At 41.5% G+C, this 16,514-nt stretch overlaps 6 protein-coding genes across 6 annotated transcripts; 2 read left to right on the top strand and 4 right to left on the bottom strand.

Moving 5' to 3' along the window:
• Positions 1-90: 90 nt before the first annotated feature.
• On the top strand, positions 91-3,393 carry YCS4 (condensin subunit YCS4; the record flags this gene model as incomplete). The annotated part of the gene is made up of 1 exon (XM_020216807.1): positions 91-3,393. One exon carries the CDS (start codon positions 91-93, stop codon positions 3,391-3,393), a length of 3,303 nt encoding a protein of 1,100 aa, XP_020072572.1.
• A 66-nt stretch (positions 3,394-3,459) lies between these two features.
• Positions 3,460-5,218, bottom strand: ALE1 (lysophospholipid acyltransferase; the record flags this gene model as incomplete). Its single annotated transcript, XM_020217311.1, has 2 exons — positions 3,526-5,218; positions 3,460-3,463 (listed from the first exon to the last, which is right to left on the bottom strand). The coding sequence occupies exons 1-2, from the start codon at positions 5,199-5,201 to the stop codon at positions 3,460-3,462; spliced, it is 1,680 nt and encodes a 559-aa protein (XP_020072571.1). The 5' UTR covers positions 5,202-5,218.
• Positions 5,219-5,573: 355 nt separating this feature from the next.
• HEM15 (ferrochelatase HEM15) lies at positions 5,574-6,647 on the top strand (the record flags this gene model as incomplete). Its single annotated transcript, XM_020217061.1, has 1 exon — positions 5,574-6,647. The coding sequence occupies exon 1, from the start codon at positions 5,583-5,585 to the stop codon at positions 6,645-6,647; it is 1,065 nt and encodes a 354-aa protein (XP_020072570.1). The 5' UTR covers positions 5,574-5,582.
• Positions 6,631-7,526, bottom strand: MED4 (Med4p). The gene has a single exon (XM_020214421.1). The coding sequence runs from the start codon at positions 7,456-7,458 to the stop codon at positions 6,712-6,714; it is 747 nt and encodes a 248-aa protein (XP_020072569.1). The 5' UTR covers positions 7,459-7,526; the 3' UTR covers positions 6,631-6,711.
• An 86-nt stretch (positions 7,527-7,612) lies between these two features.
• On the bottom strand, positions 7,613-8,642 carry CMG1 (Cmg1p). The gene has a single exon (XM_020214420.1). It carries the CDS (start codon positions 8,622-8,624, stop codon positions 7,656-7,658), a length of 969 nt encoding a protein of 322 aa, XP_020072568.1. The 5' UTR covers positions 8,625-8,642; the 3' UTR covers positions 7,613-7,655.
• Positions 8,643-8,757: 115 nt separating this feature from the next.
• Positions 8,758-9,711, bottom strand: CYBJADRAFT_166256 (Non-essential hydrolase). Its single transcript, XM_020214419.1, has one exon. It carries the CDS (start codon positions 9,686-9,688, stop codon positions 8,786-8,788), a length of 903 nt encoding a protein of 300 aa, XP_020072567.1. The 5' UTR covers positions 9,689-9,711; the 3' UTR covers positions 8,758-8,785.
• Between the last annotated feature and the right edge of the window lie 6,803 nt (positions 9,712-16,514).

Here is a 16,514-nt window from a genome sequence, read left to right as displayed (position 1 = left end):
AAGCGGAAAAAAACAAAAACAAAAACAATCATCAAATCTTTAATAGTAAACAAACAATATAATAGCTGGAGGTTAAGAGCACACAAACACATGGATTTCAATCTTTCTGAAGCGCTTATTGCATTTCAACAAGCGGAACAAGGCTCATTCACATGCTCTGATCCATCGAACTTATTCAATGAAGTCGAAGCAGCCCTAGGCGGATCATCAGAGTCGATAGTGGACACAAATATTTGGGAATCGTTAGAGGAACTGGTATTGGCTTATCCCACCTTGAGTAAGAAACAACAAGGCAAATTGGTACAGATCATAGCGTCATGCTTACACAATCAATGTGATAATGCGGCAGCGGTGATTGAAAGTGGCCAAACAGATGCGTTTAGCTCACAGAAACAACTCTTGGAGGCATATTCGTACCTCGTACACTGTCTCTTCACTCATTTGGGACTAGAACCTATTGCTACTAATTCCATAACGAAAAGGGTTACAGCTGGTGCATTGGAAAGCTTCAAGGCCAACTGTACCCATTTAGAGACATTAATGGAATCTGTGTGTACCTGCTTGAAGCTACACCTTTCAAAGCTATTTGTCACCACACCGGAAAAGGACTTGTTTATCGGCGCGTTTACAAGACCAATTTATGTCTTGATGGAGAGCGAACCAAGAATTAAAGTTGTTGGACTTAAGATGTACATGTTCAAAGTCATATCCATGGCTGTGAAGTTCCATGGACACGCGTCAGCTGCTCAAAGTGCAATCATACAAAATTTGACATATTTTGGCCATTTGAATTCTGTCATGGCTGAGCTCTTACAAATACTGAATGATCAGTATGACTATCCGCAGCTAACAGAAGATGTCTTGAGAGAAGTCAGTAACAAGGAGTTCAATGCTAATGACAACAATGGACCGAAACAGATATCGCTCTTTATTGTGAAAGTCTCTGAACTTGTACCTCGTGTGTTACTTAAGCAGATGACTCTAGTTTCACAACTGTTAAACAACACTTCTTACACATTACGCTGTGCTGTTGTCGAATCATGTGGTAATATTGTTGTTGAAATTAGTAAAGATGAGGATGAGCTGGAACGTCATAAAAATTCTGTTTCTGCATTGTTAGATCTCCTCGTGGAGAGGTTCTTGGATCAAAACCCATATGTCAGAACGAAAGCTGTACAGTCCTTGTTAAAGCTATGCGATGCTGATGCAAAATTCACTAAACACCGTCAAATGTTCTTACAACTTGCAGTTCGAAGTTTGGAGGATAAGAGTTCTTTGGTTAGAAGAAATGCTGTCAGATTAATGTCGAGACTCATATTGACGCATCCATTTGGTGCCTTACATGGAACACAGCTCAAGTTATCTACATGGAAAAAGAGACTTGAAGAAGCGGAAAAAGAGCTCGAGCAACTTGAACCCCAGGAAACGGCAGATGACGTAATTGAAAAGAATTTGGAATTGGAATCAGAAAATGGAGATGATGAGCTTTCAGAACTTCCCTCAAGAATTGAAAAGGAAAGCGATTCAAATGCAATCTTCAAAGTTAAATTGACGATTCAATACTACAATGACGCTATTGAATTCATTGAACTTCTTCATAGGGGTGTCACTGTGGCTTCTCAACTACTTTACTCTAAGAACAAGAACGAAGTTATCGAAACAATGGACTTCTTCGTACTTGCAGATGCTTATGCGGTTGAAACAATCAATACTGGTATACGTAAGATGCTCCACCTGGTATGGATGAAAAGTAACAATGATGAGGGAACAAACGTTGCAACACATCTAGTGGAGTGCTACAAGAATTTGTTCTTATTGGCACCAGATGATGCATCAGAGGTTGAAGCTGCCGCTTTGATAGCTAAAAACTTGATATCTTTGACGTACAATGCTAGTGTTCCCGAACTTGTATCTTTGGAAAAGTTACTCTGTATGATGTACGAATCTTCCCTCATCAATGAAGCAGTGGTTAAAGTTCTATGGCAGATTTATGCTTTCCAGAATGAAACATTCTCTAAAAAGCAACGTCGTGGCGCTATAATAGTATTGGGTATGCTTGCATTATCTGACCATGAAATTTCACTTCGTGGTCTTGATTCTTTGTTATCCATTGGTCTCGGAGAAAAAGGTAAACAGGACCTCTTATTGGCCAAATATTCCTGTATAGCATTGAATCGTGCTGTTGTACAAGGCGATAAGCAGAGTACATTCAAAATCCCAAGAGAAGAGGAGGTTGTTAAGAGACTTGGCTCTCTTCTTGTTGAGTACAATGCCAATAGTGAATATTATAGCGTTGCTGAACCGGCTATCAACGCAATATTTACACTCTCTCATCATCCGGAAGAAGTTTCTACCCAAATTATAAAGGAGAAGACACGTATGACATTTAGTGCTCACAACGAAAACCAATCCCAATTGGTTTCCCTTTCACAGCTTTTGTTCATTGTTGGACATGTGGCTATCAAGGTTATTGTACACTTGGAGGCACTCGAAACGCAGTTCAAAAGGAAGAAGATTGAGGCTGAGATCACCAAGTCAGACGAGAAGAACTCTAATACCAATGAGCTTGAAATGATAGGAGGTACATCGGAAGATGACTTTGCCGATGCTATTACATTCATCAAGGAGAAAGAATTACTATACGGTGAACATTCGCTCTTGATGAGATTTGGGCCCATGGTTAGGGAAATCTGCCTGAACAATTTGAAATACGACAACAAGATTCTCCAACGATCCGCTGTCTTATGCTTGGAAAAATTGATGTGTGTTTCTTCCAAATATTGTGAAGATAACTTGGCCCTCTTGATTACCATCATGGAGAAGTCTGATGATCCAGTAATCCGCTCGAATGCCGTTTTGGGTCTTGGTGATATGGCTGTTTGTTTTAACAACCTTGTGGATGAGAACACCGACTTCTTGTATCGTCGTCTACATGATGAGGATTTGATGGTTAAACGTACATGTTTGATGACCATCACTTTCTTGATTTTAGCTGGCCAGGTTAAAGTTAAGGGTCAACTTTCACAAATGGCGTTGTGCCTTGAGGATCCGGATCAAGGTATAAGTGATATGTGTAGATTATTCTTTACCGAACTAGCAGGTAAGGACAATGCCATATATAATGGATTCATTGATATTTTCAGTGGATTGTCAAATGATAAGAACTTGGAGAAGGATTCCATGAAGCACATTCTCAAGTTCTTGCTTTCCTTCATTGAAAAGGAGAGACATCAAAAGCAACTCAGTGAAAAATTATTACAGAGATTGTCCAAAGTTGAGAATGAACAACAGTGGAACGATGTTGCGTTTGTTTTGAATGCACTTCCTGTCAAGAACGATCAAGTAACCCAAGCTTTAGAAGCTGGATACACAATGGTTTCGGCCAGAAATTAGTGAATGAATGTTGACTCATGTTAGATATGTACAATTTATTTTGTTTTCTTTCCCTTGTTCTCCTCCCTAGCTGCACGGCGTCTTTCAATATCTGCTTTTGCTTCTTTCTTGAAGTCTTCAAGGTCAGCAGACAGCTTAGCAAAGGCCCTTCTCAAGTTCTCCTCTTCAAGTTCAGGACCATTGCAGTCTTGCCAATCCTTCATATCCTGTTTGATATCTTCGAGCTCCTTTGCAAGTTTGTTCACGAAGTCAGGATCATCAAAGTTAGCCTCCGGAATACCCAGGTGGACGTCATCTTGAGATTCGTTCTCTGCCTTTTCCTTGATGATTTGAGTCACTGATTCCTTCTGCACAGGAACATGCTTCTGTAAGTAAGCTTTGATTTGCATCTTGAAAGGTCCTGCAAATGCAAAAATTGTCAAAGCCATAATGATGTGGACATAGTAATAGACGGTGCCCCAGACGTAAAGGGATTTCTTAAAGTCGAGGATCATAAACGGTTGAACCATATAAGACAGCGCAGCCTGTGTAGCAATGTAGGATGCAACATCATACCAGAATTTGTTTTCCTTTGGAGTGATTCCATCGGCTTCAAGGAACATTGGTCTCAAGTTACGTCTATACATTCTGTTACAAGTTTGAACGATGGCACCCGTGGCAAAGGCCAAGTAATAACCTGGTCTCGTGCCATGCCAGAATGCAGAAGTGAGGAAAGTAGCCAGCGTGCTTCTAAACCCTGGTTTCTTACCCTTTTTAACGGTTCTTAGATAGACATAATTTTTCAACCATTTGTTCGTGTTCTGGTTCCATGCTGAAAGCACAACGTGTATATTTTGAGCGGATTCAACTCCCCAAATGTCGATATTCTGTACTCTATTCCATAAGATTGTCTTTGTCTCATGGTCATATCCGTTGTAGCCCAACCCACAGACGATACATGATGCTTCAGAGATGGTCCAGGCAGCGTAGTATTTCAATCTGTAGGAGAATCCGAGCACGTACAGATACCAAACTTTAGAGACAAAATTCTGCGACAAGAAATCCTTCTCAAACAAGTAGGACATCTGAACATAGCCATTGGACTTTTGCCAGATTAGAAGCCATCCAATTGCTTGACAGACTCTGTAGAAGGCAACTTTACCTGACTTTGGAATTGCTCTTTTCCTCTTCTTACCTGGCTTCTTACTTTCCGGTAAGTCGGAGAACATTTCTGAGTTCAGCCATTGTTGATAATCGACGAATTCGAAAGAAGGACCGGTTAGCAACGAAGGATAGAAGAAGGCAAAACTCATAAAGCTTAGAAACGAAGGATGCTCCTTAACAGCTCTGTACTTCTGAGCCGGTGTTAATTCAGACTCTGGTTGTCTTCCGTCATGAACGTTCCAACCGAATGCAGAAAGTTTCATCACAAGCACCATCTGAGCACCTGTGATGTCGATCTTAGTGGAGTCGTAGTCTTGGAAAAATTGTAAGGACAGATGGTTCAGTGCAAGATGACCCATGACGAACGTGAAGTTGATCAGAGGCATCAGGTTAGAATTCAAATAACGGGTGATGAAGAAGGTGAAGCAAGAACTGATAAACAGCGTACGGAACCCGCTATACAGGTCACAGATCACAAACAGGTAAATCATGGAGATCGTCACGACATAGCAGTTCTTCAACGTAACGTCCCGATCTGGGAACCTCTTCAAGATGGCGTTGAGAGGAAACGAAGCAAACAAGCAAATCGCCAATTTCAGCGTCGCCTCATCAACACCTGTTGACAGCGACCATTCTGCAATCTTATTAGCAACGAATTGAACCATGGCGTGATCAATCACTGGCAGCAAAGTCAAGGCAATCTGGGTGTTTTCTCGACAGTTGAGTGACGGCTTCGTATAAATTTCACGCCTTTTGAGAGCTCGTGAACTTCACCGGGCATATAAAGATTGTTCGGCCTGAGATGCCTGGTTGGCGCACGTACCTATACGATGTTGCCCATCATATCGGACTTTCCACTATTTTTAAGTGATGTTTCTTTCCTCCCTTTCAACCATTGTTGTTGTTGTTCTTGCTGCTGTTGTCGTCGTTGTTTGAAACTGTGAAAGGCAATGGTTGTGTCTAGAATCGCTGGTATCGGAAGAAGACAGTTCAGCTCTTCTTCCACGTCTCGCAAGCGAGATCATAAGGGAACTGCGGTTGTGCTGATGAACATGGGAGGTCCTTCAACCATCCCAGAGGTTGGCGACTTCCTGTACAGGTTGTTCTCTGATAAAGATTTGATCAATCTCGGAGTCGGTAGCTTCCAGCCATGGTTAGCGAAGTTCATCACGAGTAGACGTACGCCAAAGATTGAGAAGTACTACTCCGAGATTGGGGGCGGATCTCCAATCTTGAAATGGTCGAAGTACCAGGCCCAGGAAGCTTGTAAGATCCTTGACAAGACGAACCCTGAGACTGCTCCTCACAAGCCTTACGTTGCCTTCCGTTATGCTCATCCGTACACGGAAGAGACCATCCAGCAATTGCACAAGGATGGGATGACAAGGGCTATTGCGTTCTCACAATACCCACAGTTCAGTTATTCCACCACTGGGTCGACCTTCAATGAGCTCTGGAGACAGACTCAAATCCACGATCCCGAGAGAAAGATTGAATGGACTGCCATTGATCGTTGGCCAACACATCCAGGCCTGGTGAAGGCATTTGCAAAGAACATTAGGGATAAGTTGGCTGAGTTCCCGGAAGATGTGAGAGGCGATGTCAAGATCCTATTCTCTGCTCATTCCTTGCCTATGGACGTCATTAACAACGGTGATGCTTACCCTGCTGAAGTTGGTGCTACTTCGTACGCAGTGATGGAGGAACTCGGGTTCAGCAATCCTTATCGTGTGCTGTACCAATCACAGGTTGGCCCTAAGCCTTGGTTGGGTGCCCAGACTGCTGTTTTCACCAAGAGAATCGAAGAGAAAGCTGCTGGAATCATCATTGTTCCTATCGCTTTCACAAGCGACCACATCGAGACTCTTCACGAGATTGATATCGAATTGAAGAGTGACTCTGATTTCCCCGATAAGATTAAAAGGGCCGATTCCCTCAACGACTCGCCAATCTTTATCGAAGGTCTTGCTGATGTGGTCTCGTCACATCTTAAGTCTGGTGAGCTATTCTCTAAGCAGTTGCCATTTGATTGTGAAATTGGTACTGGAACAGACATCTACAACCATCCATCTGAGATGTTTGGCGATCATTACAAGGGAGAAAGCAGTTGAAATGTTAACTTGTATATACGGAAGCAATATCTCAATACTATTATTATTATTATTATTATCTTTATCAATCATCCATATCGAACAAGTCCAGATCCTCAATGACGTTGGCACCATCATCACCGTCGTCATTGCCTCCGTATGCACCAAATGAACCACGTCTATTTTGAGTGGATTCATCTTCCTCGCCCTTATTGTTCTCCCCATCTTTAGAAACATCTGGTTTGATTCCCAGGAGCTCATCCTCATTCAACGAGGCTATTGCGAGCATCCCTCTTCTAAGAGAATCCTCTGCTGGCCATATGAAGTTATTTGGGCCAATGGCCCCAGAATCAAAAGTAGCAGGCGCAGTGGTGAACTTTGCCAGTTTCATTGCGTACGAGAGTAAATCTTCAGCCTTTATCTGTTCATCGTACATGCTTTTCTTCTCATTCTGAACCCTCTCCAAGCTTGGAAGTGCCATCAACTTCTTTCTGCAATCACTCAGGCCAATGATGATCTCCCGACAGTTGCTGTCCAAAATGGAACTTTGCTGTTCTAGCGAATCAATGTCAAGGCCTGCTCTCTGATGGGCAATGATGTTATCCAACGACACGGTCAGCCGGCTCTCAATCTCTAACAGCTTCTCAGCATCAGATACCGACGGCGAGTATCTCGATATCGACGTCAGCAACGATTGGAGCGTCACTTCAAACTCGTCGAGATTCTGAGAAATCGGCAGCTGGGCAACCCTCCGCTCCCTCACCGTTGCCGACACTTCAGGAGTCCCCAGCCTCAGCGCAGAGATATTCGAGCTTGATACTGGACGAGGCATTTGGTGATAGCGAGACATTGATGGTCAACTGAGCCGCCCAAGGTTGGTGAAGTTTTAGCACCTGGAACAAAGCGTTAAGCCCGTCCGAATTTTCAAAACACGCAACATCAACAAACCACAACAACAACAACAACAACAACATCTACAAAGAGAAGAGCTGTAACTACAAATCATGGAATTGTTATATTCAGATGCCTCTAGACGTGATCTGACTCACATTCGCCGGGACAGTTTGCGAACAAGTCCTCTGGACTGTCGTATTGTACGCCACACCAAAAACAGTAGTTGAAGTTGGCTCTCAGGTGGCGGCTCAACTTGCTGAGCTTCGTATCCAGGGGTTCCTCGTCAAAGAGCTGTAACTCTGTATCAATCTGGGCGGTGTCATCCTCGTCGTACTCACCAGCTTCTCCATGGTGTTCTTCAGTGTCAATGGTGTCCTTGGTCTTCTTCCTGCGCTGGACATCCACCACGTAACCTCTCCACATAACGTTGAGGTCACGCGCTTTGGCCTTGTAGATATCAGTCTCACCGTCAACCAACTCGTAGCACAGTCTTTGCAGCTTCTCGACGAGTCTGTGCTTGTGCTGTTGATCCCGGTCATGCTGAAGCCTCTTTTGAAAACTCTTCTCGTCTTCCAGCGTGATGCCTGGAGACAACGCTTTATCAACGTCTCCCTTCCTCAATCCATCACGTATACCTTCCCTGTCAGTCTTTGAAGATACAGCAATAGGCTCTCTTAAAGCAGTATCATCCTGAGGGTCTTTCCCTAAGGCATCGCCTACTTTGAACCCCATCTTCTCCATGATAGATAACCCCCTTGACTTAGTAGCAATGGGCCTTATAACCTGGTGCTCTCCCTGATCATCGACTATTTGACCAAACAACGGTCTCCTGAGATTCTCAAGGGTTCTCTCGACATGAGACATGGTAGTATTCTCTCTGGGCTTATCTGGCTTCTTAGATTCATCATCTTCAATGGACATTGTTAGGTAGTCCACCTGTCGATGGCACTTGTCAAGTTCATCGCCAGTGGTGCTCTCTTCCTCTCCAAGTGTTAAGGGTTTAAACACCACTTTGGTCTTGCGAGACCTCTTCAACTCGGGCTCACTGTCTCCGGTATCTGAGTCTGAAGAATCAAATCCGAGTAATTCTCTCTTCCTTGGCATTGAACTGGTTGATTGTCGATTGAGCCTGTGTCATAATTGATGAACATGACAAAGTCCTCCACCTAAAAAAAAAGTCTATCAGTATAGAAGACCTACAAGATCTACACGTGTTAATTCTTTAGACAAAATTCAGTCAAATACGGGGTATACATATACACTCTCTATATAGCATCCTTTAGCAATGCCCATAGCTTTGTGTTCTCCCCGAGGGAATAAGTAAGAGTTCTCTTTTCAAATCCTTCCTCTCCCAACCATTGTAGTTGATCAATGATATCTTCCAAGAGAATGGCCTTCCCAGCAGAGACGCCGCCACCGAGCCCAGAGTGCTGGACATTCACAATATGGATATGGAAGTGGTAATAACTTGGTTGGTAATGTACAAAGAGCCTCAGCTGATCCTTGGCAATACTGTACTTCATTGAAACGGCATTCAATGCCCTCTCTCTTAAGGCCGTTAAATATTCAATATGAGAGGAGTTGAGATCTCTGATACTGGCAATGTCCTCTCTGTTTACAATAAGCACGAGGTATAACTGTTCTATGTTAACCTCGTCCCATTTCAAATCTGGGAGAATCACAAAGCCCTCTTCCCCTTCGGATTTGAAGACAACTCTTTCAGCTTCTGCACCGTCAAACAGGATATTTCTAACCCATTGAAGTCGATCTCCCTTCATAGAGTTAATGTATGGGACAACTAATTTCCTATAAAGCTCTGGAGTCTCTTCAACCATGTGGAACTGTTGTGTCTCGTGTTTCTTGATATGCGTCTCCGTTGCTGGGAAGATCAAAGATATCTTAATATCTGGAGACTGCTGCACATCAGAGTACAAAGTACCGGTACCCCATTGATATATATCGTTCTCTGCACTCGTCAGAACCTGATCGATTTGAGAGGATAGTGAGTCAAAAGTGGAAAGATTAAAGAGTGACTTCTCTAATAGTAAGATTGCCTGGTCCTCGCCGTGTCCTTCGACAGTTCCTAAAAGCGCAACAGATTTCGAATTGGCGTTGGAGTTGAGGATTCGTGAGAACCTGAACTTTGGTATAAGAGACTCGAGAGCCATTTTCCACGTCAATGTTCTTCCGCTTCTCCAATAACCATACCAAACAGTACGGAGAAGTAAACAAGCATCGTGGAGACAATCACACCAGCTGGGCGATGAGGATACATCCAGACACCACCTGTGTGTCGTGTACCGGATTACATCTACTTCTTTACTAACTACAACAGCTATCTAAAATAAAGGCTATGAAGCATGGGGGTTTAGTTGGATTATCTTGGGCAAGTCATATGCACAATGAACTTATACTGTAAAGTCAATGTGATACATTCAGCGTCAGCCAATGATATGTAGAAAACCTGGTGGAATAGGTGATTGGTAATGTGCCTGCTTATTGTGCAATCTTCGTTTAATGACGTCTTACATTCCTCATTGAACAACTTTAGACAACAAGAAAGGATATCAGCAGGTGAAACAAGGATTGACCAATGGCATCAAAGTCACCGAAGTCGGGCTTCAGCGTACGCCATCTAGACAGAAGCTCCACAAATGAACCGTTAGATATGCTAATGGCATCCTCATGACGCTCTTGGTGGCATCACAGGCTTCTTAGATCGTACAAATACAAGCGTGAATCCCCCACGTTGATCTCTCCTTGCATGGTTCTTAACCAAGAAAGAACATTTGAATTGTCTAGACATTTGCCTCCACTGGCTATAACTATGGAGATCCACTAATTGTGCTGTAAGGGAGAAGTGGTAGGGGTATAATATTTGGCAGCTTTTTTCAGGTACTTCAAAATAAAGGTGAGTTTGAAGAAATGAACTGTCATTAGAATAACGACAAGAGGGTATATTAAAACTGCAAGATTAATACCATGCGTCTCAACAATAGTGTAACTCTTGAGAAACACACACACATGAATAATTGCTCTGAGAACAATGTTTCAACTCCAAATTGTTTTACCTTGAATATCCGTTGGCTTCATAATTATAGTCATCTAAAAGCTGAATCTGGATTGACACTTTTGACACTAAACCAGAATGCCCCTCCAAGAGTTCTAACAAGTGAGAATTGAGTAAAAAAGCAACATCGTGTTGATCATCAATGTAGGATGACGAAGAATGAGTTATAACTGCATTAATCATTGATTTACACTCTGCGCGTACTTTTACCACGTTTCTGTCTGTAAAGTTTTGCTTAACTTTGGTTGACTTTACATATACACTGGTTGATTTTACATATACACTGGTTGATGCTATATATGAACAATGCGTTTCGACTGTAAAAGCATAATGTGCTCCATTCGACCTAAGAAGAGAGTGAAGTTACATTGAGATAGAGCAGAAACAACGAAATACGAAATTCAGCAGATGTACCTGGTTTTGTTTTCACTCATGAGCTTGACATGACTGTAATTTAGTTCTCTATGAGGGTGTCAATATCCACTTTCTCTTGGTGAATCAACTCTCCAGCTCTTAAACTATGCAAGCAACTTCCTTATATAGTCTGTGAGAAACTTTACATAGCTGTTTGATAGAGGGAGAAATTTGTGATACTCATTTCGTTGATTCCCATAGTTGCCCTCACCGACTCGACTATGTCTTTTGAGGTATCAGCTCTCTTTTAACCAGCTATTTGAATCTCTAACTCACGACGATAGATTTTTCTTGTGATCTGTTGTGGCTGTTTCTTGACATCGTTATTTCTGAAGAGAAACTGTTCGTTGTCCTTTGAATCCATCTCCAAAGCGAAACATCTTGATTCTCGACATGTTATAAGTGAATATTGATCAGCTATATCGAGCAATTATTCCACTTAACGTCGAAAAGAAACCCATTTTGCAAACCCTTGGCCTTTCATCCTAATCAAGGCATAACACTGTCAATGCCCGTGATAGTCATTGGAACAAAACAACTGCCGAATAGTGATCAATGATCATTCATTAAAAACTTAACCCATCCTTTCTTGGAATTTCTTCAGCACGTCGCTTCTACCAACATAGTACGTCAGAGAGAAAATATTGGAACTCGAATGGTTAGAGGAGGTTAGGAGTTTGTGGAGAATGCTGAAAAGTTGCGATATAATGATTCATTCATAATTCATAACAATTTATATCTGGATTCTGTAGTAACTGGATAAACAACTATGAAGTCCATATGCAGCTCAGATTTGAGTCCGGGTCGTTTCAAACTAAACAGAATCAAAATCAAAATCACTGGTCATAGAGTTGAAAAAGTCTACACCTTTTATTCGAAATTGTCATTGCTCATTAGTTATTCTAGCCGCATTCGGCATCTGGTCGCTAACTGTAGAGTCTATTGCGGAAGGCTGTTTCATGACACTGCTCTAATTAACCTGTCTAATTGGGGAGAACGAGTTCACTTGCCACTACGAAGAGTTCTCTTGGACTGATTATGAACTCGAACTCAAGAGGTGAAGAGTACTCAGGACACGAATTGGGCGGTTTCCAAACTTCAACAGACCATCTGAATCACAAGAGCGGAGGTTTATTCAGATAGGCTTCCACAACATTCCGCACACATAAGGGGTAATGGAATCAGTATCCGTGCGAAGAGCGCAAAAAAAAAAGAAAAAGAAAGAAAAATAATCTGGCTTCGATTCGCAAACATTAATTCATCAAAATAAATCTGAGCTTGAGCAACCTCTAAAATTCAATGGTCACGAAGAACTTGTGTAACCCTAACCAGCCTGGTCCGTGGTTTGTATATGCATTCTCTAGAAGGTCCAAACTTGAAAGATAAAAAGGTCAAACGTTCATATCACAGTTCAAGCGGCAAAGAACTCTGAAGACTATATCTCATGCATTGTTATGCGATAGCTGTTGCAGATCTTACAATGCAGATGCAAGCATCTGTCTATGATTTCACGAAATAGAAAGTGTATGTATATGTAAGTACATGCGGCCAGAATTTTGGTTGAGTCATCTGTGACATACGAATACCTAAAAGTACATTAGTTGCAACTTTTAAGAGAGCAATTAGTGCCTAAAGTCCGAAAACCGAACCACCTCCAGCTAAACTACGCAAACAACACATGCTTGCATACAAGTATGAAGAGTAATGTTAATGCCTAAAGTTAGAGGCTTCAAAGTTTTGATTTTCTTGATACAGCGTGTCACCTGAGCTGCGGTAAGCTATTATAATTGCAATTTGGAAATCGCATGTTTCAAGGCTCTAATGGGAAGTTCTCAAACCTGCTTCAATATTAACTTCTTGTCTGAAAAATTAACAGCGTTCAGCGCTTTGATCTGCCAAAATTGGTAACCAGTTAACTTGGAACAGCTGCTCCAGGTATTGCTATATGTAAATTTTGGAACAAGAACAGGAAGGCATTTTTGCGAATTAACTGTTACATCTTGCTGATATCTACAGTGGACAAGGTTGGAATTAACAAAATATTACTAAATATTTAAATTAAACGCATCTTTCATTAAGGAGGTCGTTCATTGCATTGCTAAACCTTTACTCATGTGATCTAAGGTTGTTGAGGGTGTGAATTCTTCAAGGTTATTCATCATTGTAGTCATCTTATGATTCACTCTCCACACCAGTCTTTCCTGATTAGAGCTGTGCGACGGTTGAACAAATAAACCAGGTATGATGTCAGTAATAGATTCATTATAGGACCATTTCACCTGTATTGGATTTACAGCGTCTGTTTCTTCTGTTTTCAACATATACAGTTATCACAAGAATTAACAATTCGATCGCTAAATGGGGTCATCAACAGCACGTGTTTTCCAATTTGGTACACCCATGATGACTGTCTTTGTTCATTTCATAGTATACAACTCTTGGAGAATTAACCATCACCATCGTTCCAACGTAAAGTTTACCTAGAACCGTTTTCGTATGTTTTACACCCCTCGATAGTCCAATTAAAACGATATATGGATTGGACAGCCATAGATCCTCAAGCAGTAAGGTCTATTCTGGACAGGCGTGGTGTCATATGGAACTTGGGCCCAGAGTTTGAGATAAGGATAACACTGGAAGGTCAACGTCTGCTTTGGGCACCAATGGTTTGGCTAAACTGGCTGATTGGTGTGAGTACATATAAACTCAGATTTCCCCTCCTCACCCAACCACACACAAATCAAGCAACGATTAATCCTGTACAAGAACTTTGCGGGATAATGGTCAAGTGCGACTTTTGAGTTTATATCGGTGACCTAAAAGATTACAAAAGAACCTTTACTGGTTCGAGAAATTCAACCTTAACTATTTATTTTAACCTTCTTCACTACTTCTCTGTCGTTACGAGTCAAGATTGAAGTTTACAAAGTTGTACAGTTCACACGCAAGTTCTCAAACCATCACAACGCACATATGTTTACAGCGTATTTGTACAGCAATGTACCTCTAACATAGTAGTACACTCCTCGCCCTAGCGCTTGGTATCGACCACAACCTTGAGTAACTTCCAACTGCATTGATGTGAAATATTTTACATCACATGTGTCTTATAAATATAATCATTGGATTATATATGCTACACATTTTGACCACCTAAAGTTCACGACAGAATCACAGGCTTTCAACTTCGCATGCCAACTCTACAGCTTGTGCATTGTCACGTTCTCAGGAGTCTTGGTGCCAAATTGATCAGGCAAAAGGAGTGGGGTATATTCCTTGCTGTTATGGCTTTTGAGTTAGAGATGATCCATCCCAGAATTATTCTGAACTCGAAAGACCAGTGCACTGAACTTGGAACCTGTGTATCGGATTTTACCGGTGAACGGGGAGCTTAGCGCTTCCATAAAAGCGTCGAAGTTCCTGCTTGACTGTACGTCTGTACGTCTGTACTTGCATAAGGTGCACACTGCGTACAAACCTTGAATAATCCATGCAAGTTCTCGGCTATAAAAAGAAATTTACGAAAAAGCATGCGAACAATTGGAGTTTTGGACAATTGTACAGGTTCCCGATTCCACAAATTAATAGTGTTGGTGAGAGCCTAGGCCCTTGTAGACACTACTAATAATAATTAGCTCAAGATTTAACCATAATATCAGTGCACATATCAGAGGTTCATGATCAAATGTCATTCTCCGCTGAACAGGAAGGCGTGAGCTCAGACTTCTTACGAGTATGCCTTTTCCCAATCCTTTCAATGCCCCAATTATGTTTGGTGATATCTATTTCCTCACGGCAGTGTGGAAAACAACTTTCTTCTCATTTTCAGCCCCAAACTTAAATTGCTTGTTTTTTCATCCTGATCTGTGTCTAACACAAATTTTAGAATACCCACAGACCATAGTATAAGGCATGAAAATACCTCCCTGATCAGAGCACTTAGGTGCTGGCGCGGGGGGGGGGGGGCAGGCGGAAAATGTATAGTACCTGTAATAATTCATAGTGCTTGTGTTTCTTATTGTGGCTATCCTTTGATTGTATTGGAAACCACATGATCAACTGCATGCCTCTGCCTTCTTGCTTCCTGATGCTAAAACTAACTTGACGAAGAGACCTATACCAACAATGAACGACTATATCCTCTATATTCAGAAATTTCTGGCTTGATTGGAAACCAAGATTATGACACTCATGTATAACAACAATATGTTCATTTATTTAACATCTGTTCATTAACAATGTTCGAACTCAAACATAACAATTTGAGGAAGATATGACCTATTAATTTTACAGATATATAGGGAAATATTAATCAAGAGATTAGTAACAGTGAACAAAGATAGGAGTCAATCAGTATGGATTATCACGCATATATTATTCGAAAAGTGAAACCAAGATGTTTAATTTTACCCAATTCATGAATTCACCTCGTACAGCTGAATTTATAGATACCCAAACTAAATTTGGTTGCCGATGTACCCAACTGTCGGAAGGATACCGCCATATCAAAAGCCAACAATTCAATGAGTGTATTTTTGTTATTCAACAACCAGATGTTATGATATGAGGTGTCTTACCAGCGCTGTGTGGGCTGTGAATCTCATAATATCCTTGTTTTATCACCGTACTAAAAGCTTTCAACTGAGGTCTCAGATGTTATAACATAATTACAAATGAAGGGCTGTTCATATCTAATACATACCATTGCTGTATACGTCTGTGGAGCAATGATACACACAAGGTGTTTCCGAATGCCTTTATTTCTAATAAAGTTCTTTTATTGGAACCCGATTTGGTTGTAATATTTGTACCATTTTGTACTAGGGTAGTCAGTGGGAATTCAAGGTAAAGTCCAATATGAATGTACAAATGTACTTTAACAAGCGCAATTTTCAACTCACATCTATGGCGCTAATAATTGATGGAAGTTAGATATGCATAAAGACTTAATGATGTACACCCGCATACGATATGCATGTGAGTGTATGCATAATAATGTGAGAGTGGTGCTGCCTCGCTAGGTCAACAAGCGTCAGAAAGTAGGTTGCTTTGCACGACAACTTCACGATCCGGATGGTTAGGCGCAATCAGGAATCGCCGTAAAGCAGAACAATCACAATTTTTTGCTACAGCATCTAATTAACAGTGAACCACCGTGTCATAACTACGAAGAAATATCCCAACGTCTCCGTGAAATTATTATTGCTCAATAGATTGTGGGTGCTGAACTTGGAAAAAAGTATTGTATACCAAGAGTGTTTTTGCTGGGAAGAGCATAAGCCAACAAGATACAACCAATAGCTAAGGCGCCGGCTCCAGTTCGGTATATCAAAATATCATAACTTTTCGCATTGATCCCCAGCACATAATCTGCCACTTATTGGGAACTCCCCATAATGGAATATAAATCACCAGCTAATCAAAGCTTAAATATGCTACTCTCAACGTTTTCAAATATATTCCTTAGTAATTCGTTGCTAGCGCGCAGTACACGGAATCATCTCTGTTGG

This window comes from Cyberlindnera jadinii, assembly GCF_001661405.1.
Source record: "Cyberlindnera jadinii NRRL Y-1542 unplaced genomic scaffold CYBJAscaffold_2, whole genome shotgun sequence".
NCBI lineage: Eukaryota > Fungi > Ascomycota > Saccharomycetes > Phaffomycetales > Wickerhamomycetaceae > Williopsis > Williopsis jadinii.
This window is presented reverse-complemented; position numbering and strand designations above follow the sequence as displayed.